Raw genomic sequence first — 17269 nt, forward strand, 5'->3', positions numbered from 1 at the left:
ACATGAAACATTCAAAGCATTATAGATGGTGGAAAAAAAAGCATAAAAGACAACACAAATAGCAAAATCAAATTGTTAAATATATTCAAATAATTAAGGAGTTGGATAGCACTGATGCTTTCATCTGTCTGCTTGTTTCAGGTTTTGTGTTGTTGTGCAGACAACAGGAGTCCCACCTCGGTCTTAAGTCTCAGCCGCCTTGTTGAATTTTGAACAGCATTAATACAGTCATGAAATAATTTACTAACAATGCTCACTCATTTTGGGTTTACATCTCGTTTTCCTTTTGTAAGATAAAGAGTTGAACTTCAAGACGATAAATGAAGAGTACCAATAACCCATTCCTCCAACAGAGCAAGATTTCATTTGGTTGCAAACTTTTGTATATTTTATGGTTAGTAAATTGAAGGCTTGTGGAGTGATACAACTGGTTGAACTTCAACAATATTTAACTTCCAAGTTTGGCAGGTGGGTAAATGACAAAACCAGGGAATTTTTGAAGAGCAAATGTCTCTTAATGCACATATGCACATATTCTAAAAGCAAAAAACAGCAGCATGATCTCTGAAACATTGAAAACACACAGATAAACTTTGTCGTTCTCTGAACATTTATTTCTCTATTCATTGTGCAACTCAGCATGTTAGTGCTGATACATCCACATAAGTTCCTTGTTCGCTTGTTCTTTTGTTATTAGTGGATAAATAATTGACTGATTTATTGACTGATGATACAGTCTTGAAAATGATTCCGAGGTCCTGTTTTAAGTAACTTCATGAATGCATTGCAATTCATATTAGTAGTTAAAAATCTTAATAGCAACTTAAATATATTGCTGATATATACAACACAGTGCAACAAAACAAAACAAAACAAAAGAAAACTAAACTGATTCTAGATATTTAAGACTTTTTAGGAAGAAGACTCCCCTTCTCATTCCTCCCTACAAATGATCTTGCTGTACAGGTCATTCTCCTTGAACAGCAGGTAGTCCTTCAGTCTGTTGGGAAGCTGGATAGACTTCAGACTGCTGCAGCGCAGGTGCTTCCTGATCACCACTCTGCTCAGGTGAGAAAGAGCACACGGGTTACCTGGATAACGAAGAAATGCAGATTTTATAAACACTGTCTTGTCATACAAGAAATGACGAGCAGGCACGTTCCCTGCAGTTGACTTACGGATAGTTCTGGAAATGTCAGGCCACTCTTTGTGTTTCCTCAGTATCTTTGTTAGTTTGCCACAGAGAGAAACTTGGCCAACGTACTCAAGGAGGACTGATACAATTCTGCCCACCAGGTTCACCATCGAGGAGACGCTGACGAAGTCACAAAACTTCAGGACAGAAAGAATTGAAATAATTATCCAACAAGTCAAACTGTCATGAATGGAAAGAACACAACACGTAACCCTCTGATGCATGATTTATTAAAAAACAATGCCACATTTTTTCCACATGCAAAATTTTAGTACTACATACATGTGCAGAGGCACTTTTCTCTGTCTTCAGTCATATTTGACTTTTTATTTATTCATTCAATCATTCATTCATTATCCTAACCGCTTAATCTGATGAAGGGTCGCAGGGAAGCTGGAGCCTATCCCAGCAGTCTGTCGGTGAAAGGGGAGGTACACCCTGGACAGCTCACCAGTCCATCGCAGGGCGACTTTTTATTTAGTTTATTTATTTGATCTATTCTATGGTAATATCTAATAGAAAAAGTCTATAAAAATTGATTAGTGTCATTTTCTAGTAAATTTTTTTTTATCACTGAGGTAAACTTAGTACTTATGTGTTTGTGTATGTATAAAATTTTATACTGTTTCTGCATATTCTTCAGTGAGTGGCAGCGTGTTGGGTGACTCTCCTAAGGTCCACTGAAGGGGGAAAATTGTAAATATACCATCCTTACTTATGAATATACTCAAAAGCAGCCTTTAAATAGGTGTTCTCTGTAGTGGACATGATGCATTCAAGCGTTAATATTACTTTTAGAATTTGTACTACATGAATCTGGCTAATTTTTAACAAAGATAGGTGCAACAGTGTGAAGTTTTAGAAAAATAGCAGTAAGACTTGGCAATTTTCAAAACAAAATTCTGTTCTTCTTATGAAAGTGCCTGAAACATTTTTGTTTTAACTCTGTTTACTCAGAGGAAACACTACATGAACATGTGACTACAAACGCAGAAAAGGCACCATCGCAAATCTCGGCTCCCATCTTTCCCCTGGTATCTTCCCAAACAGTTAAGAGGTGTGTTGTAAACTGTATCTTTTATTGAATTAGTGAATTAGTAAATATAAACTTACATGCCGAACTATATCAAAAGTAAAAAAAACACTGGTAACACTTTATAACACTTTTGAGTTCAATGAGATTCAACATTAATTTCTCTTCACAACGACCATGAATGAATGAATGAATTGGACATTTCCAAGATAAAATGATCATATAATTTTTTTTTATTTTCTGAAAATAGAGAACATCAATGAATCAGCTTGTGTGAGATGGGGGCAGTTTATCTTCAGTTTAACAGCGGTAATCTCCTGACCAGCAGGATTGTGAATGCAGTTAAATCATGCAGTGAGCACCATAAGTAACGCCATTCTGAGTGACTTCGGAAAGTGAATGAAAAGAACATGTGTGTATCTAACTTGTCATGAACTTTTGGCATTGCTCACACATGGGGGGGAAGTGCATCGAACATCCCTGCCAGCTGCAGCTGCAGGATTCTACATGCACAAAGCTGTGTCTAGCACAAGGACCAGCAGACCCTCCTCAGTACCTCCTCCCAGGTCTCTAATGACTTGAGCGATCAGAGTAGTAGACGTACCTCATGCCCTATTTTCAGTTGAGATTTACTTCACAAGATGTTAATAATTTTCCATCATAAAGTAGCTGTATAAATTAGAATTCACCAATACATCAATAACAGCCATTTTAGACCAGACAAAGGAAAATAATACCACCCCCATGTTTTACATATAATTTTAAGGTCTGATGTAAAATAGAACTTTTTCCAAACACAAGACCTGCAATTTTACCCAAACATTTTTCGTTTTTATACAAAATATTTTTCAAAAGCTTTCTGGCTTTGCCACGTCACCACTTTTTTTTTTCTTTTCTTTCTAAAGTTCTATGTCTCCTTACAAACTTTTCATGTTTTACACCCTATAAAAGTAGCCAGTTTTAGGCACAAACTTTCTCGCCCCTGTACTGTCAGTCTGTGGAATTAAGATTTTTCCAGGAACGTCTCTGGAGACATTTGACATAAAATCTCGAGTCATCTGATTTGACAACCTTGACACCAGAGTGAATTGACATGAAGGAGACAAGCTAGCTGCAATCAGATGTATGGGGTAAATGGGTTAAAATTCTACTACCTTTGTTATATATATCTTGGTTTACATGTTACTGTCAATAAGCGTCTAATTTTATTCAGGCCGTGCTGTCCTTTCCGACAGTAAATGCCCAAAAATCCTGCCAAGTATGGCTTAAAAATATGGATAGCCTGTGATTCAAAATCTAGCTATGCATAAACTATGTAAGTGTACACTGGAAAGCCACATGGTGGTGCATAACATCACATGTGACAACTTCTTTACATCCTACTGTTTTGGAGATGAACTTCTAAAGAGAAAGCTATATGTTTGTAACAGTTAGAGAAAAAATAAGCCAGAACTTGCAAGAATTACATCAGCAGAAAACACACAGTTACTGTCTGTCCATCATCTGGAGGACATTGAAAATGTTCAAACTGAGAAAATCACAAAAAATGGGGCCAGTTAAAAGTAGTTGTGAAGAGGGAAAAACATAAATAGTTCTTAAATATGGTGTTGTAGTTAAAAGATTGTATTGAATGTCGCTTTTCTAAATGTTTACATAATCTGAAAAAAGTTGTTTTTGGTTGAACCAGATTTTTTTTTATGTTGTAAGTAGATTTACACAGTGTGGGTCAAAATGACCTGCAACATAATCAATGTGATTTTTTTCTTCAACATAATACAAGGGTTAACATATTTAGACAGCATAAAAAGCCATAGTATCATTCTATAGCTAAACAGCAATGTTGTGTGATTTGTTGAGTCAAAACTGATCCAAATTAAAATTCCTCATTTATTCTAACCCTCACTAAAACCTGAAGACTCAGAGAACGAAGTGGCTTCACAGCATGTCAGGCACAGATTTGTATAATTAATCCTGTTTAACTGTTAAACACGAGAGCTGCTCACCAGGTTCTGCTCAAAGTTAAACACCCACTATTAGAAGGGTTTCAGCATGGAACGTACACATTGTAGCGTTATTAGCAATTATTTGACCCACTGCTCAGTAGAGAGAATAAAAAATTCTGCGGATGAACTTCTGTCCATATTACTCAGGTAGCATAAAGAGGATTAGAAAAGGATTTAGCCCGACAACCCCACATGTGGTCCAGGCAGGTTGCTGTCCTTCCTGTTCCTGGTTCTGCAGAAAGTTTTCCTTCCTATGAAAGGCGTTTTTCCTCTCTACTGTCTCCTAGTGCAGCTTAGGATAGAGGATTGAATCAAACAGAAGAGTAAATGTATTCTGCTGTTTTCCTTAGCTATGTCATTGTTTTTCATTAACTTAAATAATAATGGATTTTTAAAGCTTGGGTAGGGAATCTTGCTCAGAGACATTTTTTCTTTTACTCTGGGTGAAGTGTTTCCTCGTCCTGGTAGTAGTCTATTCATTTTGTAATCATGAACAATAAGAAATATAGTTAGACCCCCCAGTTTACTGTAAATCTGTAAAAACTCTGACCAATCCAAACGTTCAGACCGAATTGAAGTTGTTTATTTCTTATATTCCATAAGCTTCTTCTCCTGGCTCCCCTCGTCCCCCTCCAGCAGCGCATACCCGATAGCCACACCCTGCATATAAATAGCGTGATGAAAATACAAAGTAGTGAAGAAGAAACTCGGAAGGCAAACATGGCTGAGAAAACAGGAAGGATTTCCCGACCCGGCTCGGTTTATTTGCCTCCTCCTGCTAAACAGCCGAGAAAGAGAAAATCATCGGTGGGAAAAGTCGCAAACTAGAAAAGCACTTGGAGAGCGCAAACCTCCGACGGTCTTTAAAATAAATTCCTGGATCCAAACGGTGATCCGGATCACCACCAAAACTAAATCACTTCTACTCTGTCAAATTTCCAACAACTCCTGAAAATTTTAATAAACTTCGTCCATAATTTTTTGAGTTATCTCGTTAAATGCTGGAATAACATAACCTCCTTGGCGGAGGTGAGAAAAAAGCCTTGAATCACGCAAGGAGCAAAACCAGAAGGGGAGGAGCCGAGACAGGGGGCTACTTTCACATCTTGCTATCTCCACAACACTTCCCACCCCAGCTTTATTTTAGTGATTGTAACTTCACTACAATCAGCTGGATTGAATCAGACCTTATAAAAATGCCTCTTGATTATTTTCATATGACCTGGTACTGTGCAAATTATGCTGAATGGAACCTAATCTGTTCTTCTTTATGTGCTTTAGATAAAATACGGTGATTTTTGTGTTCTTCTATTTTCATAATGTCTCACCTTCTGCCGGCATTCATATCAGCTCCTAAATATTTATTGTTGGAAGAATCTCTGTTCAGCAAAAACCTTTTATCTGCTGTAACAGCATCTGGCCTATAGAGACCTGCAAGTGCTGACATATGCTACAAATATCCTCTGCAGTTCTCATAAAACTGTTTTTCTATGGTTATTAAAAACAAAAGAAACTCACAGTAACTCTTCCCTCTTGGTCATCCCAGATGTCACCATGGTCACAGCAGAAACATTTCTCTGCATCATAGCCGTTGTTGAGCAGCAGCCTCAGCATCACCTCATCCTTCAGGCAGTACTGCAGCGCTGTTGGAAATACCGTGTCGTTCACCGCTGTGAAGTAGCAGTTCACATCGGCTTCAGCTGCCAGCAGCAGTTTTACGATCTCATAACGGCTGGACCTGACCGCCACGAGGAGACAGTGCAGAGGGTCCACATCTGGTTTTGCCCCCATCTTCAGCAGTATCTCAGTACATGTAGCGTCTCCATTGCAGACAGCAAAGTAGAGAGCGCTTCTCCTCATGTCTCCGTAGTTCTCGGACATGTGTGGGGCTAAAAGTGCATTCACATCAAAACCTTTTTCTAGTAAAAGTTCGAGGCAGAGGGCGTGGCCTCCGTCTGCTGCTGAATGGATGGGGCTCTGACCGGACAGCCGCAGGGCTCGTCGAGTGGTGATCGGGATCAAGATCCTCAAAGCTCTGATGGAGAAGAATTGTTTTTAAAAAAAAAGAATCAAAGATTAATTAAATATGCATCAGAGTCTTCTGGATCAATCCTGCATATCAAGCTTAAAGTTTAAACATGAAACAATATAACACCATGCAATAATGACCTCCCACAAGATAAAACATGCATTTGTTTTCTATTCAATTCAATCCAGTTTTATTTGTATAGAAGCCACATCTCAACAATGTAATCTTACTTTACAGACACATCAGTTCATTATAAATAGCCTAGTGAAAGAAAACCAACAGATTGCATCATATCTTGACTTTGATCCAACCCCAGTTTCTGAGCTGCATGAGGTGAAAAGGAAAGGAAATATGCATCTTATTCCAATTCAGTGGTCACATACCTGTCATGGACTGTGGGAGGAAGCTGGAGGACATGGACAGAACCAATGCATCCATGGGGAAACATGCAAACTCCACACAGAAAAGTCCCTTCCAGCCAAGGCTCACACCAGTGAGGCTGCAGTGCTACTAACCACTGATAGTCGGATACTTCAGGGACAAAATGTGCTTGAGAAAGCTTCTGTGTAGGTGTTTATGGACAATATGAAGAAATAAAACCCTTTTAAAGATTTTTTTTTTTTTTTTACATTTTGGTACATCTGTTAAAACTGATGCAGCAGCTTTTCTCCAACCATTCTGGACCTGAATGCATCGTTATATAAAAACATAAATAAATAAAACTCTGTTCACTCTTGAGTTGAACCTGGCTGAGAAAACATCTCCGGAGGACAAGAGCAGGCTGCAGACACAAACACACTGTTTCTACAGTTCATCCAGGAACAGTTTTCACCTGATCCATCATTTCTCATGTTTGTTCTGTTTTTTCTTTCTCCATCAAATGCAAATGACCGCCTTTCCATCAACAGGCTGGATGTTTGTCTTATTAACAAAGAACACTTTTTGGAAGTGCTAAAGATATCTATTCTTACCGATTGCTGCTTACTCACTGCATGCCTTTACTGGTTTCAAGGATTTGCTTGGTTCATCTTCATTTTTAAATGATCTAAAAGAATTTTGGTGTTCAAGATCATATAAGGCCTGATCTGGATGAAGGGACGTTTTTTGCTGCTTTCATTTGGTTTTGAGGAACTGTGAATTTGAGGTTAATTAAATCCATAAACATTAATGGAGATAATGAAAGTAATGAAGTGGACATTGTGAGTTATTTTTATTTTACTAAGTAACCCAGCATTTTTAATGTTATTATGCGAAGTCTTCATGAGCCAAAGGCTTGTTGATCATCATCACTGATGTTGTAGAGTGGCAGCCTATACTTACAGGTAGTGTCCTTCATATGCAGCTCGATGGATGGGCAGCTGGGAGCTCAGGTTGTGGATGTTGGGATTGGCTCCGTGCTGCAGCAGGAGGTTGATGCAGTCTGGATTCCCTGTACCTGCAGCATCATACAGGACACTGTCGCCATTGGGTGCCTGGGCATTTACATCAGCACCTTAAAGACAGGAGAAGATTTTTTTTTTTTTAAAAATGGCTCGTCAGGCTGCTGTAATAGTCTAATAAAGGGTATTTCAAAAGCACATCTCCTGTTTTATGCATAAAGATGAAGTCTCACTCGGCTGTAATTCTTTGTAAAGTCTGAGATAATAACCCTGATGTGGTGTGAAGTTGGCGTTTAATATCTATGACTGTGGCAACTTTAAAATCACCATAATCTTTGATGGATTCTCTGTTTTGCTAAATCACCCAAATAAAATGTATGAATGTATTATTTTCCAGTCTGATCAACATTATTCTACCCTGCTATTAATTCTATAGGACACACTCATCTCATCATATAGACGGGAGTGGTAGCCTAGTGGTCACTGAGGTGGACATTGGTCTGGAAGACATAAGTTTACACTATAAGTTAAGTTTACACTATAGTGTTATAGTGTAAACTTAACTTGTAGTGTAAACTTATGTCTTCCAGACCAATGTCCACCTCAGTGACCACTAGGCTACCACTCCCGTCTATATGATGAGTGTTTCTTGCATGTGTGTAAATATGTATATATATATATATATATATATATATATATATATATATATATATATATATATATATATATATATATATATACATATATATATATATATATATATATATATATATTTATATATATATATATATATATGTTCAAAGTATATAAATAATTTTTTTTTTTTTAAAAACGCCTCGCCTTGTAGCTACTGTTACTAAATACAATGATATTGTATTGTTTAAGCATCTGATTTACAGTTTAAAAGGGAAATCTGACATTTATTTCCTGTGAGAAAGATTACAGTAAATGTGTTGTAGTAACAAAACTATAAGCTTAAAATAAGTTCAACTGGCCTTATGTAATTGAAATGAGAATCTGAATTATTCTACTTGTTAACATTGCTTTTATGCATTAAAATGTTTGTATCACCATGTTTGATGAGAAGCTCCATGACTTCAGGATGGCTGTACTCTGCAGCGATGCCCAGAGGAGTCACTCCATGCTGGTCTGTTTCCATGACCTGACCTCCATTCTGCAACAGAAGCTCCATGACACCAGCACAGCCAGCCCTGGAAGCTTCATGAATGGCTGTCCACTTTTTCAGACACACCTGCTCCACTCGAGCACCCCCAGTTATCAAACTGGAGACTATCACATGAGATCCTGCTCTAACTGCTGTACAGAGGACATGAGAGGAGGAGGAATTGGTGATGAGAAAAGACACACTATCATCTAATGTTTCTGTTTTATCCCCCCCCCCCCCCCCCCCCCCCCCCCTTTCATGTCAGTGTCATGGAAACCGTGTTCTGACCTAAGAGCAGAGGGGATTCATTTTTGCTGTTGGTCGTGTGAGGAGAAGCTCCATGCGCCAGCAACATCTTGACATTTTCCACCAAACCTGCTTTCACTGCCAGCGTCAGAAAGGTCTCTCCCTCCAGAGTCTTTTCCTCCAGAGTCAGGCTGAAAGATGCTAACAAGAAAATGTTTATTTCACAAAACTCACCTTTAAAATGACACTCTGAACAGTTATGTGATTTATTTCAGGACGCACTGACAGAATGGTTTAGTTGATGAAGTGAAATATATTCAAAACCTCATGAAAAGGTTGGATAAGTCAAAAAGATCCTGTACACATAATCATAACATATCGGCAAAGCTTGCATCAGATGAGGTCACGACACCAACCAACCATATCAGCCCAGTGTGAGTGTAAAATAATAAAAACTATGATTAAATAATCACAAAATACTTAAGGCAGCAAAATGACCCCTGAATGCTTACTAAATACGCAAATATATTACTGTTTTTATGTTCAATTCAAATCAACATATTTCACACATAAAACTCTTAGTGAAGAAGCTTCATTTATCCAGATCTAGACTCTCAGAGTGCAGATGGCTCCTAGAGGTTGTAAAAGTACATTCATTCATATCCGAACCGCTTAGTCCAATTAGGGATCGGGGGAAGTTGGAGTCTGTCCCAGTAATCATTGGGATAGAGGCAGGGTACACCCTGGACAGGTTGCCAGTCCATCACAGGGCCAACACAGTGATAAACAGTCACACCCACACACACTCCCATGGACAATTTAGAGTAACCAAGTCACCTAACATGCATGTCGGACAGGAGCTGTAGCCTCTATACCATTTTTGGGGCAGCTGCTCTACCAAGTAAGCTAGCAACCACCTCAAACATTGCTTTCTGATCAGTCTTATGTCTTGGTCTACTTTCTGGATCTTATCCATCTTTTTGGTTCTGTTGCTATAGAGTCTGCAGGGGATGTTCACATTGACTGTATAGAAAAAGATGAACGAAGCCACTGTGACGTCACCCGTAGGTTTCTGAAGAGCTGAATTGAAGCTCGGTGGGCGGTTCCTACCGAGGTATGAGTGTTTTCTCAACCAGAAAATACAAATATGGGCAAATAGGTAGAGCTGAGAGGGGGGTTGTGAGCGTCATGGTGATGACTGACATCGAGCGAACTCTGAGCTTTCTGTAGCTAAGCGCTAACCAAGCTAACCCGGAGATAATAGGAGCTAACCAGCTAATGGAAGTAAGCGGGCTAAAGCTAAGTCACGTTGTGAACCATCTAAAAACCGCAGTTGTTCTACGTTCTTCTGATTTGAAGTGGGAGATTGGTACCTGTCAATCAAAAGGACACGCCTCTAAATATGACGAACTTCGAGATTAAATTACTTCTAAACGGGTGAGTTAGAAAAAGATTCACTCACCCCACAGTCGTCATGAAGGTAAACCTGACCTATTAAACCGAAATGGATTTTTGAACCAGGCCGTAAACATGTTTATTTCTGCTGGGAAGCTAGTCTTTTTTTTTTTTTTTTTTTTTTTTTTGTCTTGTCCAGCATTTAAGCAAGTAGAATGATGGTCTGGATGCTGTGTTCTGCTCAGCAAATTTACTTTGCCAAGGGGCGCATTACTGGTATGATGATCCCCTTGATTTTCTAGATTTTTATTTTATTTCTTTATTTATTTTGTGTAAATTTTTGAATTTCTACTGCTGGACCAGACCAGAGAGGATAGGAGCAACAGAAAGATAAAGGGTAAGAGAAAGAAAGTTGGCCTTTTTAACATGGGAGTCTATGGGAATTTGCTCTATTTTCCAGCCAGCCCCTAGCGGATAAAGGAGGAACTGCAGTTTTATGCACTTCCGCATAGGCTTTTCTTTTAACCACCAGAGGCTCCATCCATCTTTTATATACGGTCTATAGATGTTCATCATGTACCGGGTTCATTTCTGCTCTCTCTTCTGTAAATGAATGGCATTCGCTACATTTACATGGACAAATTTCATCTGTCTAAATGCAACAATCTGATCAGATTCCAGCTAACATGTTTGCAGGGACACCAAGTGATCAAGTCAATTGGATCTTAATGGTGGTCAGATGTATTGCGCTTCTAACTTCTAATGTGCAATGTGTCCTCGTGGAGGAAGTGGGGTTTCATTTTATTCAATTATTTTGACCCTTTTGACCAGTGGCGTGCGTCATAATCTTTAACACATCGTCCACAATCCTGTTCTGTTTTGCTGCCGACATTTTTCAAGTCATTTCCGAAACTCCCCCCATGTGGTTAAAGCATGCGCGAAGGCAACATTCACCACAGACATGATGGGACTAACTGTGTACGAGGTTATTTTTCCTTCTGATCCGTGTTTGAAATGGCTTGAACCATCTTTCTCAAGCAGGCTAAAAATTCTTTCTGGTCGAGGCGGATCGGATCAACTGATGTGTTCACATGACGTATCTTTACTCTGAGTGGACGTGCAATCAGGTTAAAAGTGATCCATTGTTCTCATTATTTCCTGTTTCTTTCCTTTTCTTTCTCAACGGGTGTCCATAGCTTGGCTCCATGGCATTTGTTGACCCCTCTTTCCTACCAACTCCCAACCAGTGGAGTCTGGTTCTACTGGAGACCATTTAGTTTATTAAAAATAAATTAATCATGATGAGCCACAAACTGATGTACAAAATTAGGATTTACAAGGTTGCTTATTGGGTTACTGTAGCAATATGTGGTGATGGTTGTTACATAACAAAATCACTTACGCAGAACAGAAGTGATTGCTTCAAATGCATGAAGACGCCATGTAGAACCTTGTCTGCTCTTTTTGTGTATTAAAATGACTTTTTTTTAAAGGAAAAATATAATTGTCATTTTTGGATTTCTTTTTTTTCTAATCTAGCAGAGGGAAAAAATAATGGAATCACTAGCTGAAGAGAAAATATGATCTCATGAGCCAGTAAACACATCGTGCTTTTTTCAGCTCCTCTGACTTTAATGATCGCTTGAATTCCTTCAGACATGAACTCCACTGATACAAAACAATATTTTTCCATCATCAACTCTGCAGAGTGATGATGGAAAATGTCCCCTAAATGCTTACTACATACGCAAATATATCACTGTTTTTATGTTCAATTCAAATCAACATATTTCATACATAAAACTCTTAGTGAAGAAGCTTCATTTATCCAGATCTAGACTCTCAGAGTGCAGGTGGCTCCGAGAGGCTGTAAAAGTACATTCATTCCGGATATGTGCTCTTTGCTCAACAGCAACATGCGTTATCATCCAAAAACTATCTCAAACAAAAAAAACCTTTTCCAGCTGATGGAAGAAGAAGCGTCTAAAATGTACTTGTGCATGTACTGTGCAGATAATGGCTGCCGTCTCGTCTGATCTTTAACCTGACAGAAACCATTTATCATCAATGGCTGTCCACTTTCTTCATATGTTCCATTCAACCTGCACCACACACTTCTGGTATCATCAACACACCAGCTGATTTACGAGGGCTACAAGAGTTATTTGTGAATTATTCATCTTTGGATTTTGCTTTATTATTCTTCCGTTTGAATATTTATTAATTAAATTTTTTCAGTTTGTTTTGTTTTTTCTTGTTTGTTTGTCTGGTTTTTGTTTTTTAATTTAATATTTATACATATTGATGGGTAGCTTAGTTTATTAAATAGGACAGGCTTAAATACAAGCATTGAGCATCAGCCTCTGCATTTTCAGTCACTATACAATGTTATCCTTGTACTAAATATAATGGATTATTATTACTTGACGTAATTATGTGAGTGAATAAATAAGAATAAAAAAATATAGATCTTCATTCAGTCATCCACAGTCACAAACTGCCTCTCATTATTGCTATAATAACCCATTTTCTTCAGTTTAGCTGTTACTGTTTGTTTATATTAGGCTCTTTTGATGTAAATTTAACCCTTTCCTGCATGATTAAATAAAAAACAATGCAATATTATTTTAAATACAGTATTTTACCTGTACAGATATGTGCAGTGATACTTTTTTTATTTAAAATATTTTGGATTTATCATGATTAATGATGTATTGTAATGCATTGTATAAAATATATTTAAAATAATATATCAAATATTTATAAAATAATAAATCTTCTATCAAATATAGCTGTATCACTTTCTTTTCCTATTCATCACAAAGGCGAACTTGTGTAATGATATTATATTCATTTATATCATATAGGCCTATTTATTTATTCTTCATTGAGTGGAAACATAGCGGATGACTCACTAACATCCACTGAAGTGCTTTATTTACAAAATTAACATCCTCATTAATGAATACACAAGAAAAAAGCTTGTAAATAGGTTTCCACTACAGGGACGCTATGCATGAAATGGATAAATTCCTTTGTGGGACATGTTGCTTTTTCTTCTTTTTGTTATGCTTTCACAGCCTTTTCGTATGTTTCCCTTATGAAGCCTTCTCAGTATGTTTGTACTGGCTCTAAATGTCAGACACAGCTAACTGGGAACCATCATCTTTCACCAGAGTCAGAGCTGAATGGTCTTCTGGAAGGTTTTAAATCCTTTCCATTGTTATGAGAGACAGCTGTCTGGTTGGTGCCATGTTTCCTGCCAAGCAGCACATAAAGCTCTGCAGCTTCTCTCGTTTAACCCTTCAACTGTTTTTCCCAACATCTGATGGAGCAATGTTTTCAGTAACTATTACAAATGTAATTTTTTTTAAAAGAAGAAATAAACCTGCCACAACTATTTCTACATTTATTTAAAAAAACAACAAACAAACATTGATCCGTATTATTATTATAATTTAAATAATTATTATTACTGTTATGGATTATAATTACTAAAAACAAATAGATGTTTCTGTTGTTTTTTCCTTAGTGTGAACAACAATGGGATAACTGTGGACTCACTTGCATATTTAGACTTATACAGGTATTTTCTTAGAAGTGCAAATTACATTTCCTAATGGTTGACTGATATAATGTTTTTTCCTTTTTGTATTTTTGTATAATAAAATGGCCTCATATTAGGAAATTTTCCCTTTTTTTTTTTTTTTTTTAGTAGATGCTTTTTTTTTTTTTTTTTTATAAATAGTTAATGAGCGGTGATTCAATCTCTTTTATGCACAGAATCACCACCTTGTAAATATTGGAGTACAACAACATACTGTCATCAGCTTTCTTCACTTTCCTTCTGTAGTAAGAAACATAAACGTAGACGTCTTACCCACCATACAGCACAATCTCCAGGACAGTGACAAGGGGTTGGACCGCTGCTCTGTGCAGAGGATACCATCCATTCTCATCTACCTGACTGAAGGCTGCGGGAAAATCACAGAGCTCCTGCAGGGCCACAATGTCACCTTCAGAGAGGAAACTTTAGTTATGTTTTCCCACTCCTTTTAAATGTCATCCCAATTACAATGAATTATGTCTGTGTTACGCCAGTGGTTATTTTAGAGTCACATTCGTCATCAGTGTTGCTGAGTTACGCTTCCTCCATAAAATTCTTTGTTATCTCCCAAAGTTGGAAACATGCGGTTAATCATGTACACTAGGTTTTTAACTTTACCTTTTTTAATGGCTCTTAGAAGCTCTGGATCTTCACTTCCACATATGGAAATGGGGAATTCTTTCTGGAAGGACTCTTGAATGATCAGCTGAACATTGTGGTCCAGAAGCTCATCTTCATCCATGCCATCAGCCACATCCATTCCTCTGACATCAAACTGGCAAAAACATGTAAAACTCAACTGCACAGGAACCCAGTTACTCCATTTCCAAAAGACTGACCCATTCATGGAGTTTGGGTGATTCCACTGGTGTAAAACTTGCTGTCAGAAATGACCATGCACGTAGGACAAAAGTGCAAAGATCCCGATAGTGCTTGATTAAAGATATATATTTGGCACCTGAGGTCACATGTAAGATATATTTTGAGAAAGATTTACTCCAGTTTTCACAATTTTTGACCTTACTGCTGTTGATCAGATGTAGCATTTGTAACATGTAACATCAGCAGTTACACATCCCCATCTGAACCATTGCTGAAACAAAGATTAAATGGGATTAATGTTTCTGCCTCACCTGTTAAATGTGTCAGTGTTGGCGTAAAAGATCGAAGCAGGAGCAGCAGGAGACTGTCTGAGTCATGGCTGAACAGCCCCCGACCCTCACACACAGTAAACACACACAAGCACTGATCCATGCTATTTATAGGTGTCACCTGTTTGAGTGTAGTTAACATATAGGTCATTCTACAGCAGGGAAAGGGTCATGTAACCATCAGCTGATGACAAGCAATAATCTGCTACTAGTATGTAAATATGTATTTTTTATATATATATATATATATATATATATATATATATATAGTTAGATCAAGTTAGATCTAGTTTGATTTGATTTTTGACAGTAAGAAAAATGTTTATTTTAAAATAAAAATGTTATTTCTATTTGCAAAATGCCCCAATAGTGGGAAAGAGAATATGAAGCTTTTATTACATTTTTCAAAGTCAGAAATTTACATAAACAAAAGTTACTATGTCATCACACAATGTGGAAAATGATGATGACATGGCTTTGGGAGCTTCAGATTGATTAAATGGCAACATCTGTGTTAATTAGAGGCACACCTTTGCATGTATTTTAAGGACACAGCTCACATACTGTTTTACTACTTTTTTTTTTTTACATACTTTTTTGTTTGACACTGTGGGGAAATCAAAAGAAATCAGTAAAGACATCAGGAGAAGAACTGTGGAGCTACCATAGACTGTATACAGTAAGCTCCACAAGTCTGGTTCATCCTTAGATGCAATTTCCAGATGCTTGAAGGTACCATGTTCATCTGTTCAAATAATTATCCATAAGAATAGACAACATGGGACTGTCCAGCCAGGGGCTTAGCCCAGACCAGATTTAAATTTAAAAATTCATGGAGCCACACACACACACACACACACACACACACATATACATATATATATATATATATATATATATATATATATATATATATATATATATATATATATATATATATATATATATATATATATAGATAGATAGATAGATAGATAGATAGATAGATAGATAGATAGATAGATAGATATAGATATCATATCTATATATCCAAGTCAACCACACGTCTGTGAAATGGAACTCTCCACTTAGGAAGCAACACTGATTGACAATCAGTTTCACATGCTGTTGTGCAAATGGAATAGACAACAGGTGAAAATTATTGGCAATTGGCAAAACACACCCAATAAAGGAGTGGTTCTGCAGGTGGTGACCACAGACCACTTCTCAGTTTTGATGCTTTCTGACTGATGTTTTGGTCACTTTTGAATGCTGGCAGTGCTTTCACTCTAGTGGTAGCATGAGACAGAGTCTACAACCCACACAAGTGGCTCAAGTAGTGCAGCTCATCCAGGACGACGCATCAATGCTAGCTGTGGCAAGAAGGTTTGCTGTGTCTGTCAGCGTAGTGTCCAGAGCATGGAGGCGCTACCAGGAGACAGGCCAGTACATCAGGAGACATGCAAAAGGCCTTGGGAGGGCAACAACCCAACAGCAGGACCTGCAAAATGAGCTCCAGCAGGTCACAAATGCGCATGTGTCCTCTCAAACAGTCAGAAGGTGGTATGAGGGTCCGACATCCACAGGTGGGGGTTGTGCTTTCAGCCCAACACCGTGCAGGACGTTTGGCATTTGCCAGAGAACACCAAGACTGGCAAATTCACCCCTGGTGCCCTGTGCTCTTCACAGATGAAAGCAGGTTCACACTGAGCACATGTGACAGACGTGACAGAGTCTGGAGATGCCGTGGAGAACGTTCTGCTGCCTGCAACATCCTCCAGCATGGCAGTTTGGCAGTGGGTCAGTAATGGTGTGGGGTGGCATTTCTTTGGAGGGCCACACAGCCCTCCATGTGCTTGCCAGAGGTAGCCTGACTGCCATTAGGTACCGAGATGAGATCCTCAGACCCCTTGTGGGACCATATGCTGGTGCGGTTGGCCCTGGGTTCCTCCTAATGCAAGACAATGCTAGACCTCATGTAGCTGGAGTGTGTCAGCAGTTCCTGCAACACGAAGGCATTGATGTTATGGACTGGTCCGCCCGTTCCCCAGAGCTGAATCCAACTGAGCACATCTGAGACATCATGT

General features: G+C 38.2%; 1 protein-coding gene across 4 annotated transcripts; it reads right to left on the reverse strand.

The window, feature by feature from the left end:
- Positions 1 to 601: 601 nt before the first annotated feature.
- On the reverse strand, positions 602 to 15282 carry LOC306763568 (ankyrin repeat and SOCS box protein 15-like). Of its 4 annotated transcripts, none has more exons than XM_079250405.1 (9): positions 15186 to 15282; positions 14671 to 14827; positions 14330 to 14461; positions 9093 to 9251; positions 8711 to 8956; positions 7581 to 7752; positions 5750 to 6266; positions 1179 to 1332; positions 602 to 1091 (listed from the first exon to the last, which is right to left on the reverse strand). In XM_079250405.1, exons 2-9 carry the CDS (start codon positions 14810 to 14812, stop codon positions 934 to 936), a joined length of 1680 nt encoding a protein of 559 aa, XP_079106531.1. In that variant the 5' UTR covers positions 14813 to 14827; positions 15186 to 15282; the 3' UTR covers positions 602 to 933. The 4 variants fall into 4 exon arrangements, with proteins under 4 accessions (XP_079106531.1, XP_079106532.1, XP_079106533.1 ...); XM_079250406.1 differs by having other exon boundaries at positions 9093 to 9241; positions 14326 to 14461; XM_079250408.1 differs by having other exon boundaries at positions 939 to 1060.
- Between the last annotated feature and the right edge of the window lie 1987 nt (positions 15283 to 17269).

This window comes from Telmatherina bonti (assembly GCF_933228915.1).
Source record: "Telmatherina bonti genome assembly, chromosome: 2".
Lineage (NCBI taxonomy): Eukaryota > Metazoa > Chordata > Actinopteri > Atheriniformes > Telmatherinidae > Telmatherina > Telmatherina bonti.